A 22,164-nucleotide genomic window follows, 5' to 3' on the forward strand; every position below is an offset into this window, starting at 1 on the left:
CCAAAAGAAATGTTCATCCAACATATTATAAGTTTTATTAATCCTAAAAAAATCCCATTACGTCACTTCCATGTGCTTCTTTTACAAACAAATCTCCTATAGAGCATTTAGGAATATAAAACTTACTTTTCTTAAATAGAAATTCATGAAACACATAATAGTCATCTATAATTTTTTTCGCGTGTATAACTCCTTTAATATACTAAAATTCAATAATTTTTTGACATCGAGAGAAGTAAAGAGATTGTACTTTTTTTTTATAATGCATTAGCTACCATATTATCCTTACCTTGCTGATGACGTATGAAAATGTATCAATAAACTTCACCCACTTTGCATGCCTACGATTCAGTTTGTTTTGACCATTAAAATACTTCAAGCATTCATGATTAGAGTATGACCCTTAAGATACTTCAAGCATTCATGATTAGAGTATGTCATAAACTCTCTCGACCACAAGTAGTATTACCACACCTGAATGTACGAACTGAAGCAAACAAATTTTTATCATAGGCATGGTAGTTCATGCTGCTCCATTTAATTTTTCACTAAGATACATTAAAAGCTTTCCATCTTGCATCATAATAGCACCTATGCCATCACACTCAATTCCAAAAGTTGTATCGAAGTTAGGCAAGACCAAGCAATAGTGCATTGGTTAATTTCTTCTTAAGCTCGTTGAATGCATTCTCTTACATTTTCACATTTTCACATTTTAACAACATTCTTTTTTACTAAATCATTCAATCGTGCAGCGATGATGCTAAAACATTTTATAAATCTACTAACTAATCCATGAAAACTCCGAACTTCACTTACATTTTTTAGTGTTGGGCAATCCCTAATTGCTTTTAATTTTCTCTTCATCTACTCTACTTCATTTTTACCAACTTTGAAACCAAGAAAGTTAATTTTTTTCCATACAAAACTACACTTATTAAAATTAGCATAAAGTTTCTCTTTTCTAAGTATAATCAAAACTGACTTAACATACTTCGAACGTTCAAGCAAAGTTTTGGAATAAATTAAAATATCATCAAAATATACAACATGCTTTCTCAAATATTCTTTCGGAACATGATTAGATTAGCTAATAAAAAGTGGAATTGTATTCCAATTCTAAGTATCAATACAATTTTGTAAAATTGTGGTGTAAGAGGAGAAAACAAGGCCCTCTTAGACATGGCCACATAAAAAAGCGAGATATATGTCAGACTCTTGTTAGGATATGCAATAGAGATGGCATAATCAACACCTGCCTTCAAAACTATCTATGAGATAATTTTGGGATTATAAAAGAGTAGTAAAATTAGTTTACGAACACTTCAATAATTGAAATTGGTAAGCAAATATGTTGAAACAAATCTAAAGAGGTTGAATATGTTGAAAGATAAGAAAATGGTCTCCTATCTAATCCCAAATGGAAAAATGTATTTATATGATAAATATCAATTTTTGGTAAGAATTTCAAATAAAACGTCATAAAGCTCTAATAAGGCGAGATCGTGTTAATTTGATGGTTTCGAGTAAAACTACTAAATAGTTAACAAAAGTTGTTAACAATTTAATATATTTGAGAGTCAAATGGATCGTAGTAATGAATTGGATAAGCATCATCATAGTGAGAGAGTTACGAGATGACTCAATGTGTATAAAAATTTATTTGAAAGTCAAGTTACCATGTTCGATGAAAAAGTGGAAGACTTATTATCCTCCGAGTAATTACGAAGGATGATGACAAGAATAAATAAATCAATGAATCCATAGATTTATTGACATTCTTAATAAGATAAAACTCATCCGATATGAATAATCTATAAATAAAAAAAATATGTGTAGATAAGAAGATACAGATGTACACATTATTATTTTTTATATTATATGATAAATAAATATTCAGAATTTTTTTATGAAAATAAATCTAAAAATTTAAATCGAACTAAAATTTAGAAATTAATAAATTGGCGCTAAAAAAGAAATTTATAAATTGAAAAAACAAAAACAAAAATATATCATTATGAAATGGAGGGAACCCAAAATTCAAACCAAACCCGTTCTCCCCCTCTCGCCCTTTCCAGAATCAGAAATGACGCCGGAAAATCTCCTCCATCTCCTTCAAACCACTCAAAAGTGCACCTTTGGATGTCCGATCATCGACCGCTCCGTCGGCGGCGGCGTCGCTTGCAACTCCCTCACCGAGATTGTCTCCGAGAGCGGCTGCGGTAAAACCCAGCTCTGCCTCCAACTCTGCCACTGCGCTCAGCTCCCCCTTTCCCTCGGCGGCCTCAAAGCCGCCTCTCTCTATATCCACACCGAGTTCCCTTTCCCCTTCCGCCGCCTTCAACAGCTCTCCCAAGCCTTTTCCTCGTCATACCCCCAAATTTCCAATCCCTCCGATCACATATTTGTCGAACCTGTTCACTCTGCACAACAACTGTTCGACATAATGCCTAAGATAGAATCCTTTCTTGCAAATCGTGATTCCCCTTTGCCCACCAGGCTAATTGTGATCGATTCGATCGCAGCATTGTTTCGGTCCGATTTCGATAACACCCCGTCTGATCTCAAGCGGAGATCGGCTCTGTTCTTCAAGATTTCTGGGAAGTTGAAGCTGTTGGCTAAGAGGTATTCTTTGGCTGTGGTGTTGACAAATCAGGTAGTTGATTTGATGGATTCTTCTGATGGTATAAATGCGTTGAGAATTGGGAATTTGAAGTCTCTATGTTCATCGGGACGACGAGTTTGCCCGGCGTTGGGGATCGCTTGGGCTAATTGTGTTAATTCGAGATTGTTTTTGTCAAGGAATGAGGAAGTTGTTGGAGAAGGTGATGGGGTGGTGAATGGTGGTGAATTAGCACAAAGAAGAACAAGAAGATGGCTTCATGTTGTTTTTGCACCTCACTTACCTAAATCATCTTGTGAGTATGTAATCAATAGACAAGGAGTTGTGGGAGTTGAAAGCCAATGACCTCTTCCTTTCCTCCTTTCAACTTGATGGAAAGCTAGTTTTGTATGATCCATGTTTTGATTGTGTAAAGTGATTGAGTTATAAAAATGAAGGTTAAGTCAAAAGTATGATAATAAGGCGAGAGAAATTACTATGGTGTAGAAATTTTACTAGACAATGTAACGGCCCAGGCCTACCACGGACAGATATTGTCCTCTTTGGGATGTCCTTTTTAGGCTTTTCCTTTTAGGCTTTAAAATGCGTCTACTAGAAAAAGGTGTTTCGTTTTAGGGAAAGGTTTTCACAGTTAGAAACACCCTTATCCCAACCAATGTGAGATTTTCACAATCCACACCTCTTCGGGTCATGAGTTCTTGCGGGTACTCATTCATTTCTCCAATCGATGTGGGACCCCCACCAAATCCCCTCCCCCCCCGTCCTTCGAAGTCCAGCTTCCTTACTGGCACACTGCCTCGTGTCTATCCCCCTTCGGGAACAGCCTCCTTACTGACACATCGTCCGGTGTCTGGCTCTGATACCATTTGTAATGGTTCAGGCCCACCACTAGCAGATATTGTCCTCTTTGGACTTTCCCTTTCGAGTTTCCCCTCAAGACTTTAAAACTGGTAGGGAAAGGTTTCCACACCGTTATAAAAAGGTATTTCGTTCTCCTCCTCCTCAACCAACGTAGAATTCTCACCAGAAAAGAGAAAATACAATTATGAGTGAGAAATGTGAGAATCTAAAGACAATGGAAATTGAAAGATGAGAGAAAAATAAAATGATTTTTTTTGTCAAAATCAATCTCGTCATCAAACTCGGCTAAGAGTTCCTAATTGAAAAAGTATGTCTATGACCGTATTTTTATGGAAATAATGATGAAATGATGAAGGAATTCAAAAACAAAAATAAAAATAATGACTCAAGAGTTCGAAAGTCCATCTAGAATCAGATTTTTACATGCAAACTAGAGTAATTCTACTTTGACATACGACACCACTTTTATATTTCATATAGAAAAAAAAAGTTCTTTCTTAATAAAAGCCGTTCGAGACTTTCTTTCAACTATGCCAACTTGTAAGTAATTTAACTATTCTCACAAGACAATTAACTAACCTTACTTCATTCGATTAGATGGCTTGCGACATTGATTCTAGGCAGGTGGTCATCATGACTTAAACTAACGTTCCCTTCAAAACTTTTTATTATTTATACGACTCTTATTAATGGTAGTTTTAAACCTTTTGATTGTGATTATAGTCCACTATCTCAATCTTGTTTCTATATTAGTATAAAGAATTAAACATTAATAGTTCATTTGCACCTCGAATTTACTCTATTTTTCAAAACGTTTTAAAAGAAATAAGAAACAACAAACGAAATTGACTATCAAATAAGTTAGTTCTTCGACAAACGAAAAACGAGAACATTATCAAATGGGTCCAAACTAATCCAAGCTAATCCACAGCAGCTAACAAGATCAATGAGAAAATCAACACATATTTATGTATTAGGGAGGTGGCAAAATAAATAATTGCATAAAGCCTGAATCCTTATTTACACTGGCAAGTTCCGTAATATTTAACAGTTCATCCAGACATTTGCACTTTACAGCCACAACAATAATGAATACATACCTTATTTTCATGAATTTTTAGGTTAGGCATGGCACGGAAGAGCTGAGAAGAACATGAATGTGTTGTGTTATCATTCCCGAAACGCCTGTTCAACACCTGTAGAGAAGCTCCAGTTCATGAAAATAAACATAATGGGCTCAATTCAGAGGTTGAAAATGGATGTAAGTAATACATTGATCATGAATATCAATTCAAGGATCACGGTTGTTGAAATGTTGAACAACGATCACTTCCTTTCAGATGGATGAGTCTAGACACGAAAAGGATTCAAACGTGCACCCGTGTTCGGAACAGAGACGGGTTGTTAGATGGTTAATGGTTGGTGATGGGGAAGCCGGTGGTCGGTCAATTGTGGGTTTTCATAGTAGAATGTCTTTGAAGGTAGAGGCTTTCTTCTTGTGTACCTCATTAGAGTAATCAGATACGGATAATGAAGCATTTCTTATAAGAGTGTGAAAACCTCTTCCCAGTAAACGCGTTTTAAAATCTTGAGGGGAAGCACAAAATGGAAAATCCAAAGAGGACAATATCGGCTAGCGGTGGACTTGGGCTGTTACAATTAGTATCAGAGCCAAACACCGAGCGGTGTGCCGGCGAGGATGTTGGGCCCCCAAGAGGTGGATTGTGAGATCCCACATTGGTTGGAGAGGAGAACGAAACATTTCTTATAAGGGTGTGAAAACCTCTCTAGACGTGTTTTAAAACCTTGAGGGGAAGCCTAGAAGGGAAAGCCCAAAGAGGACAATATCTGCTAGCAGTGGGCTTGGACTGTTAAAAATGGTATCAGAACCAAACATCAGGCGGTGTGCCAGCGAGGATGTTGGGCCCCCAAGGGGGTGGATCATGAGATCCCACATTGGTTGGAGAGGAGAACGAAACATTTCTTACAAGGGTTCCCTAGTAGATATGTTTTAAAACCTTGTGGAGAAGCCTAGAAGGGAAAGCCCAAAAAGAACAATATCTGTTGGCGATGGGTTTGGGCTGTTACAAATGGTATTAGAGCCAAACACCAGGTGGTGTGCCAGCGAGGACGTTATGCCCCCAAGGAGGTAGATTGTGAGCTCCCACATTGGTTGGAGAGGAGAACGAAACATTTCTTATAAAGGTGTGAAAACCTCTCCCTAGTAGATGCGTCTTAAAACCTTGAGAGGAAACCTAGAAGAAAAGGCCCAAAGAGGACAATATTTGCTAGCGGTGGGCTTGGGTTGTTACAAGATATTAAGGAATAGAGGGAGAACCAGCCACGTATCTTGTTTTCGGAAGCGAATAAATCGGGTTTCTGCATCTTTGTTCCGAGAAGAATTTGTAGGAAAAAGGCTCATCAGCTAGAGTTTTGAAGGAAGTGGCCAGCCAATTGAGAGAGTTCCAAGTTATGAACAGGCTAAGGGATGTTGTTCGATTCGATTCCATGATTTTTGCTCGGCTACCATGGTTGCAGGTCAAAGGCTATCGAAAAGGTTTCATGGTCTATGACGATTGCTCATTTCAAGACATGGGCAATCATAGTTCTTGTTCGTCAACGACGATTCGATGGTGACTAATAACAGCTACAATAGCACAATACCAATAACATTTCTCTTAAATTATTCCAATACTTACAATATGGAGGGGAATTTATTAAGCTCTAAGACAAAAATAAGTGTATACCTGTTACGATCGAAAATGTTGCGTGTACAATGGACTCGAAGCTCAAGCTGAGTAAAAAACAATGGGCACTGCAAGGGAAACTATAATCAGCAAGATTTACATAAGGAAACCGAAGCCATTTACGTATGTACAAATCTCATAACCAAAGATTAAAATATCGATGTCGATATCAATATCAGTTTCGAACAACACAACTAATATACTTAAATTTTGTAACTGTGGAGATATCCGTTAATCTTTATATCGATATCGAACCCTCCCAAGTATAAATCTCTACATGTAAATAACATAAATTTTGTAACTAAACGCTTCGTATCCTCGAGAAAATTAGAAACTCACCGATCAAGAATATAGTCAACATCAAAGCAAGCGTAAATTGAATAGAACATGTAAGCTGAAGATGCCAGGGTCGGAATATTTGTCGCTGCTGACTCCAACCGAAGAGCTGAAACAAAATGTAGTTACAGTTACATTTCATTTGGAACCCATAAGTGCAGAATTACAATGAATATTTGGAAAGGGATATACTATTCTCAAACCATAATGCAAATAAAATGGAAGAATATGAGTTCATGCCTCATAATTTCATACAATAGTATGGACAACCTTTTTGTAATCGCCCAAGCCCATCGTTAGCTGATATTGTTCTACTTGGGCTTTCCCTTCTGGGCTTCCCCTCAAGGTTTTAAAACGCGTCTACTAGGAAGAGGTTTCCACACCCTTATAAGGAATGTTTCGTTCTCCTCTCCAACCGATGTGGGATCTCACAATCTACCCCTCTTGGGGGCCCAATGTCCTCGATGGCACACCGCCTGATGCCTATCTCTGATACCATTTGTAACAACCCAAGCCCATTGCTAGCGGATATTGTCCTATTTGGTCTTTCCCTTCCGGGCTTCCCCTTAAGGTTTTAAAACGAGTCTGCTAGGGAGAGGTTTCCACGCCTTTATAAGGAATGTTTCGTTCTCCTCTCCAACTGACGTAGGATCTCACAATCCACCCCCCTTGGGAGCCCAACGTCCTTGCTGGCACACTGCCTGGTACTTGGCTCTAACACCATTTGTAACAGTTCAAATCCACCGCTAACAAATATTGTCCTATTTGGACTTTCCCTTCTGGATTTCCCCTCAAGGTTTTAAAACGCATTTGCTAGGGAGAGGTTTCCACACCCTTATAAAGGAGTGCTTCATTCTCCTCTCCAACCAATGTGGGATCTCACAATCCACCCCCCTTGAGGGCCCATCGTCCTCGCTGGCACACCGCCTGGTGCCTGGCTCTGATACTAGATATTGCCCTATTTGGGCTTTCTATTTCGGGCTTCCCTCAAGGTTTTAAAACGCGTCTGCTAGGGAAAGGTTTCCACACCCTTATAAAGAATGCTTCGTTCTCCTCTCCAACCGATGTGGGATCTCACACATTTTTCCATTGCAAGAAGAACTTATAGCTATATCAGTTTCATTATAAAGATAACAGCCAAAAAACAACTAAAAATTCTGTTTCCTATCAGAAGAGAGATTTAAAAACTAACAAACAAACAGAACCATGTTACCAGATTCAAGCAGCTCCCTGAATGCTCACCTGGGAAAATTTTCCACATCCTCTCTTCAAGAAGCCCGATCCCGATTTTCCTTTTTTTGTAACTTCTAAACTCGTAACAGGCTGTTTTCTTTCGTGATTTTCATTCGTAATTACAATTCGCAGGTCAGGAGCAGTCGGTGGGCTTGCTCGTCTTGCCTTCGTCATTGTATCCATTTTGCATAGTGCATCATCTACTCTTCCAAGACTTTCTTTCACATCTACAGAATTAGCAAATTTGCCACCCTTCATTTTAAAGGAATTACTCGAGCTGCAGGAAGAAGTACGATTAATTTCTTCCGTTGCTCGTTCACATGTCTCAAACGTATAACTTTTTGCTGAAGACCTACACACCGAGGATTCGGTTTTCGCACTATGTGGTACTTGGGATATTCCAGAGAGAAATGCAGCCAAATCATTACATTCTTCTTTATTTAGATTTACCCATCGAAGAGGCCGCTTGCCAACTTTGTCATAAGATTCTCTTAAAACAGCTTCAACATGGGAAATTTGGTTTCCAATGGCTGCAATAAACATTCTATGTCGTTCCAATGCATGTTCTTCACTTCTAGAACGATAGCTAACTCCGACAGCTTTCTCAAACTCTTCCAGCTAATTGGCGACAGGAAAAAAAAACACAGAATTATGATTATAAATCAGTGTATAAACATTGTTTCACTAGAAAATATGACTCGTGCATATCATTTTAAGAATCCTAATTACCATCCCATTGGATTTTGGAAGATATATCAGAGTTTATGATGGCAGTAAAAGATAGAACAGATGCATTTGTTCAGTTCAATTCAGTATCCAACCTGCCATTTGGCTGTGCCAAGAGCCGTTTGTACCTCCCGACGGAGTTCATCCAAATCATCTGAATTTAGCCCCTCCCTTTTCTCTCTTACCCATGTGCTGAATGCAAACTCCATTCTGAAATAAGAAACCAATAGGAGCATCAATACAGGAGAAAGAGGCAATAAAGAGTGATTGCAACGGCACAACCAAGCCCACCCCTAGCAGATATTGTCCTCTTTGGGCTTTCCCTTTTGGGGTTCCCCTCGAGGTTTTTAAAACGCGTCTGCTAGGGAGAAGTTTCCACATCCTTATAAGAGTGTTTCGTTCTCCTCCTCAACTGATGTGGGATCTCATAATCCACCCCCCTTTGGGCCCAACCTCCTCGTTGGTACTCGTTTCCTTCTCCAATCAATGTGGGACCCCGAACCCATCCCCTTCGAGGCTCAGCCTCCTCTGGCACATCGCCCGGTGTCTGGCTCTGATACTATTTGTAACAGCACAAGCCCACCGCTAGTAGATATTGTCCTCTTTGGGTTTTCCCTTTCGGGATTCCTCTCAAGGTTTTTCAAAACACGTCTGCTAGGGAGAGATTTTCCCACCCTTACAAACAATGTTTCGTTCTCTTCCCCAATCGATGTGGGATCTCACAATCCATCCCCCTTTAGGGCCTAGCCTCCTCGCTGGTACTCGTTCCCTTCTCCAATCGGTGTGGGACCCCCCAATCCACCCCCTTGGGCCCAACGTCCTTGTTGACACACCGCCTCATGTCCACCCCCTCTGAAGTTTAGCCTTTTCGCTGGCACATCGCCTAGTATTTGGCTCTAATACTATTTGTAACAGTACATGCCCACCGCTTGCAGATATTGTCCTCTTTGGGTTTTCCCTTTCGGGCTTCCCCTCAAGGTTTTTCAAAACACGTCTGCTAGGGAGAGATTTTCCCACCCTTACAAACAATGTTTCGTTCTCTTCCCCAACGATGTGGGATCTCACAATCCATCCCCCTTTAGGGCCTAGCCTCCTCGCTGGTACTCGTTCCCTTCTCCAATCGGTGGGGAACCCTCCAATCCACCCCCTTGGGCCCAACGTCCTTGTTGATACACCGCCTCGTGTCCACCCCCTCCGGAGTTCAGCCTTTTCGCTGGCACATCGCCTAGTATTTGGCTCTAATACTATTTGTAACAATACATGCCCACCGCTTGATATTGTCCTCTTTGGGTTTTCCCTTTCGGGCTTTCCCTCAAGGTTTTTAAAACATGTCTGCTAGAAAGAGATTTCCACACCCTTATAAAGAATGCTTCGTTCTCCTCCCCAACCAACCGACGTGGAATCTCACAAACATCTTTGTCTAGCTAAAGTTTAATGGCCTAGGAAATGGCTGAAAAAATTAAGAAAGCAGTAGATTCCCCCCAAAACCCCAGTAAGCATAGGGCACCTTCCCAAATGCAGCAAACAGAGAAGAAAACTTCGTTGCTGGATTAATTTAGAATCATGAACCAACCATTCGTATTGTAGAAACTCAACAAAAACACAGAACATAAGCTTAATCCTCTTGAAAAACATACACAGAGAGAAGAAGAAGAAACTAAATTTAAGAACACAAGACAACCGAAAAAAGATCATACACAGACAATTCCAAACTCACATAACCATTTCCAGAATCCTAAAAAATTCCACAACAAATCAATCAGACATCGGCGGGAAAACCCCAAATCAAACGAAAATTGAAAAAACGTACGTATCGGCGGATTCTTGGACTTGCTCGGCGGCCGAAAAGAGCCCATCCTTCTTCCACAAATCGAAGCGATTTGCATCTAACATTTGTGGGGGAAAAAACAGAGCAAAGATGATGAAACAACGAAGAATAAGGTGTAGAAATTCAAAGATCAAAATCCGAACATCAAATTCTGTAGCAGTAAAAAGCAAAAGGCGTTGGATCGTTGAGTAATTCCTCTGATCGGTGCTTGAGCGAAGCAAGAACAGAGACGAATACAAAGAGCCAAAGCTCACAGACGTGAGACAACAATGGAGCTCTCTCGGTTGTTGATTCTTTCCTGCACAATTCCCCACCCCACTTTCTAAAAAAAGCTAATAATTAATAAAAAAGAGACTGAAATTTATAAATAAATAGTAATACTCTCCTCTTTCGGCTTTCAAGAAGGTCTCACACCAATAAAGAAGGTAATATTCCTCGATTATATATCCATATCATTTCTTAAATGAGTGGACGTGGGACTTTCATCATCCAACATCTCTCTTCAAACAAAGTACTTCTCCTCCAGGTTCGGCTCCTTTTTGTTTTTGAGTCTTAGTCATTTTTTTCCTATGCATTATGCCTTCGACAGGCTTGCCTTCTTTTCTTTTGGAGTCCTTTGTTTGACATTTGAGTATTATTGGAATGGCTAAGTTTAGGGTAGAACTCTGATATCATGTTAGGTTGAATGACACTATGACTTATATGGGTCACGACATCATGTATTTATAGATGTGTATAATGAATATCACCTCGTAAGAATCATAGATTTGGTAACAAACCATAAAATCATAGATTTGGTACCAAACCAGAAATCATAGAAAGTAAATCATAGATTTTTTTTCGTCTTAATCTTTCAAAATTAAAATATAATATAAAAGTACATTGAGCCTAGGTTCAAACGGGAAACCAGAGTCAGAATTAATGGTATGAACTCGAATCAATCCTCATATTTCGGAAAACTTCATAAAGTGAGTGTTGTAAGAAAGAAGTTAAAACATAATTTAAAAAATATCTGAGACTAAGTTCGAACTAAAGACCTCTATTGTGTCAAACTTGTGTAATAACCAACTACACCAGCCAAACAAGGTGAGAGTTCGAATTAATGCTTTGAACTCGAATCAGAGCTCATATTCAGAAAACTTGAAAGACAATTTTATAAATGTCTAAGCCCAGGTGTGAGACTAGTGCGATAACCAGAATCTGAATTAATACTTTGAACTCGAATCAACACTCATTCAGAGAACTTCTTTTATAAATGATTCGGAAAACTTCTTAAAACCTAATGAATTAATACTTTGAACTCGAATCAACACTCATATTCAGAAAACTTCTTTTATAAATGATTCGGAAAACTTCTTAAAACCTAATGAATTAATACTTTGAACTCAAATCAACACTCATATTCAGAAAACTTCTTAAAACCTAATGAGGCAACCTAATTTTATAAACGTTAGAGCCCAAGTTCAAATTAGAGACTTCTAGTGTGTAAGACTAGTGTGATAACCAACTACACCACCGGTGAAAGTCAGAAAACTTCTTAAAACATAATTTTCTAAATGTTAACCAACTACACTACACCACCAGATGAGGTGAAAGTTTGAATTAAGTGATAAGTGAAAGTCGAAAGTCTAAATTAATGCTTTAAACTCGAATCAACAATCATATTTAGAAAACTAAACCTAATTTTATAAATGTCTGAGCCCAAATTGGGACCTCTAGGGTGTGAGACTAGCGTGATAACCAACTACACCACCCAGACAAGATGAGATTCCAAAATAACGATTTGAACTCGAATCAACAGTGAAAATGGTGTTAAGGAAAAAGTAAAAACATAATTTTAATAATGTCTGAGCCCAGGTTCGAACTGGGACCTCTAGTGTGTGAGACTAGCATGATAACCAACTACACCACCCAAACAAGATGAGATTCCAAAATAACGATTTGAACTCGAATCAACAGTGAAAATGGTGTTAAAGAAAAAGTAAAAACATAATTCTAATAATGTCTGAGCCCAAGTTCAAACTGAGGACCTCTAGTGTGTGAAAGTAGCGTGATAACCAACTACACCACCCAGACAAGGTGTGATTCCAAAATAACGTTTTGAACTCGAATCAACATTCATATTTAGAAAACTAAACCTAATCTTATAAATGTCTAAGCCCAAATTCGAACTGGGGACCTCTAGTGTGTGAGACTAGCATGATAACCAACTACACCACCCAGACAAGGTGAAAGTTTGAATAAATGCTTTGAACTCGAATCAACACTCATATTTAGAAAACTAAACCTAATTTTATAAATGTATAAGCTCAAGTTCAAATTGAGGACCTCTAGTGTGTAAGACCAACGTGATAACCAACTACACCACGGTGAACGGCTATATTAATGCTTTAAACTCGAATTAACACTCATATTTAGAAAAAGTCTGTAACACTCATATTTAGAAAACTAAACCTAATTTTATAAATGTGTTCGAACTGGGGACCTCTAGTGTGTGAGACTAGCGTGATAATAACCTACACGAACCAGACGAGGTGAAAAGGATGGAGGTGTTGTGATCCAACAAGTGGAAAATACTATACATCAAGAGATGTAGTTTTCGATGAAGCATCTTCATGGTGGTCCTCGGAGAAGAAAGTCTTACCAAGATGGGGGAGCAAACTACACAAATTCAATCAAATGTTGATGCACCTGAAAATCCAAGTGAGATTGATATTGACAAGCAAGAGGTGACTCAATCAAGCGAATATGATAAAAATGAAACGACACATCAACAAGTTAGGCGATCAAATAAAATCCGAAGGCCAAATCCTAAGTATACAAATGCAGCTATTGTAGAAGATAGAGTTTACGAACCAGAGACATATGAAGAAGCATCACAAAACTCGGTTTGGCAGATAGCGATGGAGGAAGAAATTATAGCCCTGGAGCAGAATCAAACTTGGGAACTAGTGCCAACACTAGGAGATGTCAAACCCATCTCTTGCAAGTGGGTCTACAAAATAAAGTGTCGACCGGATGGATCAATTGAGAGATACAAGGCTCAACTCGTGGCTCGAGGATTTTCTCAACAATATGGACTAGACTTTGATGAAACATTCAGTCCAGTGGCAAAGATTACTACCATACGAGTCCTGCTAGTACTCGCAGCAAGTAAAGATTGGAAACTGTGGCAAATGGATGTGAAGAATGCCTTCTTGCACGAAGAGTTAGACAGGGAGATTTATATGAACCAACCAAAGGGATTTGAGAGTGCAGCTAATCCTAATTATGTATTCAAGCTTAGAAAAGCTCTTTATGGACTGAAGCAAGCACCGAGAGCTTGGTATGGTAAGATTGCTGAATTTCTTACCCAAGGTGGTTATTTAGTTGCGCATGTAGACTCAAGCCTATTCATCAAAGAAAGAGAAGGAAATTTGACAATTGTGTTGGTCTACGTGGACGATTTGATTATCATCGGGGACGATGAAAGAGAAATTTATCAAACAAGAGAAAATTTATCAGTACGCTTTCAGATGAAAGAGCTAGGAGAGCTTAAACACTTCTTAGGCCTAGAAGTTGATCGCACAGATGAAGGACTGTTTCTCTGCCAACAAAAGTATACAAGAGATATGCTTCAGAAGTTCAACATGTTAGAGTGCAAGCAAGTTTCAACACCGATGGAGATAAATGCCAAGAGTTGTGCACATGAAGGCAAAGAGTTGAACGATGAAACAACATACCGACAACTAGTAGGTAGTCTTATCTACCTAACTTTAACCCGACTTGATATCTCTTATGTAATTGGGGTTATGAGTCGATACATGCAAAGTCCAAAGAAGCCTCATCTGGATGCAGCTCGACGGATCTTGAGATATATCAAAGGTACAATCGACTATGGTCTTTTGTACAAAAGAAGCAAAGACTGCAAGCTAGTTGGATACTGTGATGCTGACTATGCAGGAGACCACGATACTCGGAGGTCAACCATTGGGTATGTATTCAAGTTTGGTTCGGGAACAATTTTTTGATGTAGCAAGAGACAACCAACAGTATCATTATCAACTACAGAAGCAGAGTATAGAGCAGCGGCTGGAGCAACTCAGGAAAGTACATGGCTGAAACTCTTGATGGAAGATTTGCACTAGAAAATTGACTATCCAATATCACTTCTTTGCGACAACCAATCTGCGATTTGCCTAGCAGAAAATTCGGTGTTTCATGCTAGAACAAAGCATGTGGAGGTGCACTACCATTTCATTAGAGAGAAGGTTCTAAAGGAAGAAATCAAGATGCAGTAGATCAAGACAGATGGCCAAGTGGCAGACTTGTTTACAAAAGGGCTGAATACTGGCAAACATGAGAGTTTTCGCTGTCAGCTCAACATGGTACAACGAATGAGAACTAGTGCTGAGGGGGAGTGTTGAAATATCATCACTAGCCCAATAGAGTCAAGCCCAATTATTGTACGAGCCGAGTATATTTATTTTAGTAGAGATTTTAGGAGGAATAGATCTAGATATCTTAGGAAAAATATTCAATTTGTTAGGTCTAGATTGCGTACGCTCTAGTATAAATACCCCTCCACCCTACCTAAGTTATTCATCTAAGAAATCCAAAAACAATAAAAAGTAGTAGTATTCTACCGAATGTCTTGTATTCTCTTCTCGATTGGTGTTAATAAAGAGTGCGAGTGTTTCCTAAAAAGAGTTGTATTCAACAAAGTATTCTACCGAGTGTCTTATATTCTCTTCTCGATTTGTGTTAATAAGCGTGCGAATGTTTCCCAAAGAGAGTTGTGTTCAACAAAGTATTCTACCGAGTGTCTTGTATTCTCTTCTCGATTGGTGTTAATAAAGAGTGAGTGTTTCCCAAAGAGAGTTGTGTTCAACAAAGTATTCTACCGAGTGTCTTGTATTCTCTTCTCGATTGGTGTTAATAAAGAGTGAGTGTTTCCCAAAGAGAGTTGTGTTCAACAAAGTATTCTACCGAGTGTCTTGTATTCTCTTCTCGATTGGTGTTAATAAAGAGTGCGAGTGTTTTCCGCAGAGAGTTGTGTTCAACAATTGGTATCAGAGCCAAGTGTTTCACACAGAGAGTTGTGTTCAACAATTGGTATCAGAGCCATGCCCTAAACTTAACCATGTCAATAGAATCCTCAAGTATCGAACAAAGAATTGTGAGCCTCGAAGGTGTAGTCAAAAGTGACTAAAGTATACTTTGAGCCTCGAAGGTGTAGTCAAAGTGGAGCAGCATATCATACCATTGTGGAGAATCGTATTCGTCTAACATGTTTTCTTTAAACTCAAATCAACACTCATACTCATATTTGGAATACTAAACCTAATTTTATAAATGTCTGAGCTCAGGTTCAAACCGGGGACCTCTAGTGTGTGAGACTAGCGTGATAACCAACTACACCACCCAAGGTGAAAGTCTGAATTAATGATTTCAACTCAAATCAACACTCATATTTAGAAAACTAAACCTAAATTTATAAATGTTTGAGCCCAGGTTCAAAGGGGACCTGTAGTGTGTGAGACTAGCATGATAACCAACGGGTCAAAGTCTAAATTAATGCTTTAAACTCAAATCAACACTCATATTTAAAAAACTAAACCTAATTTAGTCTGTGCCTAGGTTCGAACTGAGGACCTTCTAGTGTGAGACTAGCTTGATAAGCAACTACACCACCCAAACAAGTTGAAAGTCTAAATTAATGCTTTAAACTCGAATCAACACTCATATTTAGAAAACTAAACCTAATTTTATAAATGTCTGAGCCCAGGTTCGGAACTAGGGACCTCAAAAAACTAGACCAATTACACCACCCAGACAAGGTGAGAGTCACCCAGACTAGGTGGCAACACTCAGGAAACTAGACCAATTACACCACCCAGACTAGGTGAGAGACCAATTACACCACCCAGACAAGGTGAGAGTCACCCAGACTAGGTGGCAACACTCAGGAAACTATACCAATTACACCACCCAGACTAGGTGAGAGACCAATTACATCACCACCCAGACAAGGTGAGAGTCAGGGACATCTAGTGTGTGAGACCAATTACACCACCACCCAACAAGGTGAGAGTCTGAATTAATGCTTTGAGCTCCAACACTCAGAGCCCATGTTCCATTTGAAATCGAATCAAACACTCAGAGCCTAGGTTCCACCCAGACAAGGTCCAACTAGGGACCTCTAGTGTGTGAGACTAGCATGATAACCAACTACACCACCGAAAGTTTAAATTAATGCTTTGAACTCGCATCAAAACTCATATTCAAAAACAGAAAACTTCTTAAAACCTAAATTTATATATGTCTAAGTCCTGATTCAAACTAGAGACCTCTAGCGTGTGAGTCTAGTGCGATAACCAACTATACCACCTAAATAATTTGAGATTCTAAAATAACAATTTGAACTTGAATCAATAATGAAAATGTTGTTAAGTTAAAAGTAAAAACATAAATTGAAAAATGTTGGGACCTCTAGCGTGATAACCAACTACACCACCGAGATAAGATGAGACATAATTATAATTTAAAAACATAATTAATGCTTTGAACGGGAATCATCACTCATATTTAAGAAGGTGAAAATGTGAATTAATGCTTTGAACGGAAATCATCACTCATACTTCAGAAAACTTCTTAATGCGAGAGTGTTGTGAGAAAAAAAGTTAGAACATAATTTTTAAAATGTCTAAGCCCGGGTTTGAATCGAGGACCTCTAGTGTGTAATAGAATGCTTCGAACTCGAATCAACACTCATATTTCGAAAAACTTCATAAAGCGCTTTAAGAAAAAAGTTAGAACATAATTTACAAAATGTCTAAGCTTGGGTTCAAACCAACGACCTCTAATGTGTGAGACTAGCGTAATAATCAACTATACCACCCCGACAAGGTAAAAATTTAGATTAATGCTTCGAACTCGAATCAATACTCATATTTCGGAAAACTTCTTAAAGATAGAGATTGGAAGAAAAAAAGTAAGAACATAAAACAATAACATAATATGCAAACTTCATTTTTAATATAAAAAAAATTTAATACTAAAATAATAATATGATTTTCTATTTATAGCCTTGAAAATAAACTGATCATGAATAGCATAACGGTCACTAGCTAATTGTTGTTGGTGACAACAAAAAAATTGAAGTGAGATTGAGAGGAGGAGTGATTTGAATGATGGGAAGGGAGGTACTTTTATAGGACGGGATTTCATTGATTCCCGAAGTTGGTTGGGATTTTTTGTGGATGAAATTGAATTGACCTCCTCCCTGTAGTAACTAAATTCAAACTTCTATTATTAGCTTCAACACCCTTCCTTAACTGAATTCTGGAGAAATCAGTTTAGGACTTCACTTCATCTTCTTGATATACATCTTGGATTCTGCACATCCCCATCTTTCTTCTAAGCTTCTCGAACAATGGTTGTTTCAAGGGTTTTGTGAATAGGTCTGCGATTTGTTCATCACTTCGGCAAAAGTTGAGTTCAATAATGCCTTCTTTACACAAATCACGCAAGAAATGAAATCGAACATCGATGTGCTTACTCCTTCCATGCAACACAGGATTTTTAGACAACTTAATAGTTGACAATCACAATATATAACTGTCGTACCTGGTTGCTTCTGATTAAGAATTTCAAGCATTTTTCTTAACCAAATTGCTTGGCACGAGCATGCTGCTACTGCCACAAATTCTGCTTCTGTAGTTGAGAGTGTTACAATAGGTTGCTTATTTGAAGACCAGCAAATAGCTCCTGAACTCATCATGAAAATACTTCCTGAAGTACTTTTACGATCATTTATATCACCTGCATAGTCGCTATCTGTATAGCCAACCATCTTCGGATCATCTCCTTTCTTGTAGAATACCCCCAAATCAAAGGTTCCTCTCACATAACGAAGTATCCTTCTTGCTGCATTGAGATGTTTTTCCGTTGGATGCTCCATGTAACGACTTATCATACTAACCGCATACATGATGTCTGGTCTTGTTGAAGTTAGGTACATCAAACTTCCCACAATTTATTTGAAGTACCTATTATCAACCTCTCGCCCTTCAATATCCTTGTGCAACTTCAAACCCAATTCTGATGGAGTTCCAAATGTGCGCTCATCCAATTTAAATCTTTCGAGTAATTCTTGAGCATATTTCTTCTGACAGATAAAGTTACCTGCGGGAGTTTGAGTAACTTCTACTTCAAGAAAATATCTCATCAAACCAAGATCTGTCATTTCAAATTCCTTCATCATGCTCCTCTTAAAAAATTCAAACATTTCTTCATTATTGCCCGTAAATATTAAATCGTCGACATATAAGCAAATAATGATAATGTTACCTCCCTTTTCAGTTTTCACATACAACGTATGTTCATACGGGCATTTAGTGAATCTCATCTTTTCAAAATGAGAATCAATGCAACTGTAGCATGCCCTTGGAGCTTGCTTCAAACCGTACAAAGCTTTCTTCAACTTGTATACTTTTTCATCTTTGCCTTTTTGAACAAAACCTTCTGGTTGTTCCACATATACCTCTTCTTGAAGCTCTCCATGTAAGAAGGCCGATTTCAAATCAAGTTGATAAATAGGCCAAGATTTCTGTGCTGCAATAGAAATTATGAGCCTGATAGTATCTTGACGTGCCACTGGTGCAAATGCCTCCTTATAATCAATTCCATACTTTTGCTTGTATCCTTTTGCAACGAGTCACGCCTTGTACTTATCCACCTCACCTCACCGCTTTCATTCAACTTGGTTTTGAAAACCCATTTTACTTCGATTGTTTTCTGCCCTCTAGGAAGATCAGTGAGCTCCCAAGTCTTGTTCTTCTCTATGGATTTGATTTCACTGTCCATAGCTTCCTTCCATTTCTTCTCCTTTACCGCTTCTTCATGTTGGGTTTTATGTCCTAAAATTCATAGTTTGTAAACAAAAACATATTCTATTTTCAATAAAGTTATTATTGTTTTTTATTCAGTAAAGATTGTTATTGAATAAAGTGAACTTTACGATCATTAATCTAAATCCAATAAACTAAGAACACTCTGGCTATAGTATGATTACTTGAACTATATGTAGAGACATAAGAGTGGATCAAGTTCAAATATATAGTCAAAATGATCTATAGTATAAGGATAAGGCTGAGTATCTTATTCTGGGGACACTATGGATGCGGCCCACTTTTGTATATAATATAAACAATGTGATCACTAAATTATACATGTGGAGACATGTGAGTGGGGGCGTCCTATGCAATGAGTATTGCATAAGATCGGACCATGAAGAAAACCACTCTCACTTTATAATGTCGTTTACTGTTGAGACTGATTTTCTTTTCATTCGATAACCTAGGTAACTCGGTTTTAATCCTGAGCTAACCATGAACTCCTGTTTATTCGAAATTATCCTTAGATTTGCATGGGTGAGAGTGGCTCTAGTTCGCCGACTCAATAGGCCTCCCATTTCAGGGGTAAGACTGGGTGAATGGCGGGAGACGTGGGGTGCAAGAAGAAATTCACTCCTACCCACTTTTAGGGATAAAAGAGAGGTAGTTCCTTTAAGCACTGACTTCAGGTCTTGAACAAATGGGTCCCACCCTCTCATTGGCCTGAGAGAGATTCGATTTACTGGTTGGACCCCAAACCAATTGTTCATTAGAGGATCAGTGAGACATAAGGAACAAGAAGTAACTTCAGGGGTAAAACGGTAAATTGACCCAACTCTAGTTACGAACAACCTGTGAAGGACCAACTTACTAATCATGGTTATATCAGATGAACAAAAATATATCTATAGTGAGGGGAGTGCAACTACTAGGCTATAGTGGAGTGTCCTAGTAGTTAACGAATGTTGGTTAACCAGGTTAATGAGTTTAACCGATTAATCTTGGATCGTTGGAGCCCATGATCTATAGGTCCATTAGGTCCCTCTGTTAGCTCATATCGGACTAAACCATAGAACAGTGTGACGAGTGAGTTCGAAGTGTTCGAATTCAAATTAGGGAATATATCGGACTAAACCATAGAACAGTGTGACGAGTGAGTTCGAAGTGTTCGAATTCAAATTAGGGAATATGCCGGACTAAACCATAGAACAGTGTGACGAGTGAGTTCGAAGTGTTCGAATTCAAATTAGGGAATATGCATTATATATATACGATATATTTAACCGCATTTTTGTTTTATTTACGAATTAAACAAAAAGAGAGAATCTGAGATATTTAAATAAGATTTAAATATCTTAATCAATTATGTGTCGGAATTGATTGGGATTGGCATTTGAATTAATATTAAATATTAATTAAATAGTTTAATTAATCATTTAATGTTACTTTAATTTGAAATTCATTATTCAAATTAATTGTTGAATTAAAATGAAGAAAGTCAAAATGTATGTTGACTTCATTTAATGGAAAAATCCATGTTAGTGGAATTTTGAGGTGTCAAAATTTGGTTTAACCAAACTTGCATGCTTGCCAAATAAACCCCACAAGTTTGAGTGAAATTTTGAGTTTCAAAATTTGGTTAACTCAAACATGCATGCTTGCCACATAATCCCAAACATTTGAGTGGAATTTTAAGTGTCAAAATTTGGTGATCTGAAATTTGCATAAACACGCAAACATGACTCTTTAAATAGAGTGATCATGTTTCATGGAAGGTCTTCTTCTTCTAGGTGAAAAACCTTGAGAAAAACCTCTCACAAACACTCTCTTCACATATACAAAATTCCTCCAAGTTTAGTCACTCACCGGATTCCACAATCTCATCCTAAGGCCGGAGGATAGTGGAGAAGACACTAGTGGTGGTTCGAAACCGGTTCGTGAGGCAAAAGGAGTTTGAACTACAAAAGGTTAGTATTTAAACTCATTAAGTTTTAATACTTATGAACATGCTAGTTATTTACTATAATTGATGCTCTAAAAGTGTCTAAGATCCAAATTGCTTCCGCATGTGTTATACTAACACCATCACTTCATAGACAATTGGATCACTATTCATAAAGAATGCAAAATAACCACTATCACTTGATTCATAGTCCATCTCATAATCAATCATCCAATTTGGTCTCTTTCTTGTTCTTGGATTTCTTTGATTATGATCATGATCTTCTTCTACTGGTTCTTCTTGTTGAGCTTGTGATGAGCTCTCTCCATGCTCATAGTGAGGCTGAATAGGGGCTTCAGTTTGTTCTTTTTCAAGATCTACAGGAATCTGCTGATTCACAATGATCTTTTCTTCCCATGTCCAAGTCTTCTTTTTGTCAAAGACTACATCACGACTTACCACCACCTTCTTTGTCAAGGGATCATAGAGCTTGTATTTCTTAGAGGTCTCGCTTACTCCAAGGAACACACACTTCAAACTCTTGTCCTCAAGTTTCTTCCTTCTCTCATCAGGAACGTGTGCATATGCTATGCACCCAAAGATTCTAAAGTGGTCTACTGCAGGTTTTCTTCCGCTCCATGCTTCTTGTGGAGTCATATCTCTAACAGAAAAAGTAGGGCTCCGGTTGAGAATGTGAACGGACCATACGACAGCTTCTGGCCATAATTTCTTCGGGACTTCTCCTTTATTTAGTAAACTTCGAACCATATTGAGAATGGTCCTGTTTTTCCTTTCAGCCACACCATTTTGTTGTGGTGTATATGTTGTTGTTAACTGCCTCCTTATGCCCTTATCTTCACAAAATTTAATAAACTCGTTCGAGCAGAACTCTCCACCTCTGTCAGTTCTTAAAGCCTTGACTCTTCTTCCAGTTTCCGTCTTCATAATAGCACAAAATTTTTTGAAGCAATCAAAGGCTTCTGATTTGGCGT

The 22,164-nt window shown here is 38.3% G+C and overlaps 2 protein-coding genes and 3 non-coding genes across 6 annotated transcripts; 1 reads left to right on the forward strand and 4 right to left on the reverse strand.

The window, feature by feature from the left end:
- Positions 1 to 2,021: 2,021 nt before the first annotated feature.
- Positions 2,022 to 3,056, forward strand: LOC111444415 (DNA repair protein XRCC3 homolog). Its single transcript, XM_023082514.1, has one exon. The coding sequence runs from the start codon at positions 2,087 to 2,089 to the stop codon at positions 2,966 to 2,968; it is 882 nt and encodes a 293-aa protein (XP_022938282.1). The 5' UTR covers positions 2,022 to 2,086; the 3' UTR covers positions 2,969 to 3,056.
- Positions 3,057 to 4,466: 1,410 nt separating this feature from the next.
- On the reverse strand, positions 4,467 to 10,667 carry LOC111444414. 2 transcript variants are annotated; one of them, XM_023082512.1, is made up of 6 exons: positions 10,337 to 10,667; positions 8,622 to 8,736; positions 7,810 to 8,418; positions 6,571 to 6,676; positions 6,232 to 6,299; positions 4,467 to 4,680 (listed from the first exon to the last, which is right to left on the reverse strand). In XM_023082512.1, exons 1-5 carry the CDS (start codon positions 10,417 to 10,419, stop codon positions 6,274 to 6,276), a joined length of 939 nt encoding a protein of 312 aa, XP_022938280.1. In that variant the 5' UTR covers positions 10,420 to 10,667; the 3' UTR covers positions 4,467 to 4,680; positions 6,232 to 6,273. The 2 variants fall into 2 exon arrangements, with proteins under 2 accessions (XP_022938280.1, XP_022938281.1); XM_023082513.1 differs by lacking the exons at positions 4,467 to 4,680; positions 6,232 to 6,299 and having other exon boundaries at positions 7,781 to 8,418.
- Positions 10,668 to 12,198: 1,531 nt separating this feature from the next.
- Positions 12,199 to 12,271, reverse strand: TRNAV-CAC. The gene has a single exon. It is a non-coding gene; the product is annotated as a tRNA-Val (tRNA).
- Positions 12,272 to 12,356: 85 nt separating this feature from the next.
- TRNAV-CAC lies at positions 12,357 to 12,430 on the reverse strand. The gene has a single exon. It is a non-coding gene; the product is annotated as a tRNA-Val (tRNA).
- Positions 12,431 to 12,505: 75 nt separating this feature from the next.
- On the reverse strand, positions 12,506 to 12,579 carry TRNAV-CAC. Its single transcript has one exon. It is a non-coding gene; the product is annotated as a tRNA-Val (tRNA).
- Positions 12,580 to 22,164: the final 9,585 nt, after the last annotated feature.

Source organism: Cucurbita moschata, unplaced genomic scaffold, assembly GCF_002738365.1.
Source record: "Cucurbita moschata cultivar Rifu unplaced genomic scaffold, Cmos_1.0 Cmo_Scf00006, whole genome shotgun sequence".
In the NCBI taxonomy this organism is placed as follows: domain Eukaryota; kingdom Viridiplantae; phylum Streptophyta; class Magnoliopsida; order Cucurbitales; family Cucurbitaceae; genus Cucurbita; species Cucurbita moschata.

What these genes read in the sequence shown, in the direction of transcription:
- LOC111444415 (XM_023082514.1), top strand. Translation starts at nt 2,087, where the DNA reads ATGACGCCGGAAAATCTCCTCCATCTCCTTCAAACCACTCAAAAGTGC.
- LOC111444414 (XM_023082512.1), bottom strand. Translation starts at nt 10,419, where the DNA reads ATGTTAGATGCAAATCGCTTCGATTTGTGGAAGAAGGATGGGCTCTTT. An exon ending in TTGGCACAGCCAAATGGCAG is followed by an intron (nt 8,419 to 8,621) that starts GTTGGATACTGA and finishes GTCGCCAATTAG; the next exon opens with CTGGAAGAGTTTGAGAAAGC. An exon ending in GTTGACTATATTCTTGATCG is followed by an intron (nt 6,300 to 6,570) that starts GTGAGTTTCTAA and finishes TTTCCCTTGCAG; the next exon opens with TGCCCATTGTTTTTTACTCA.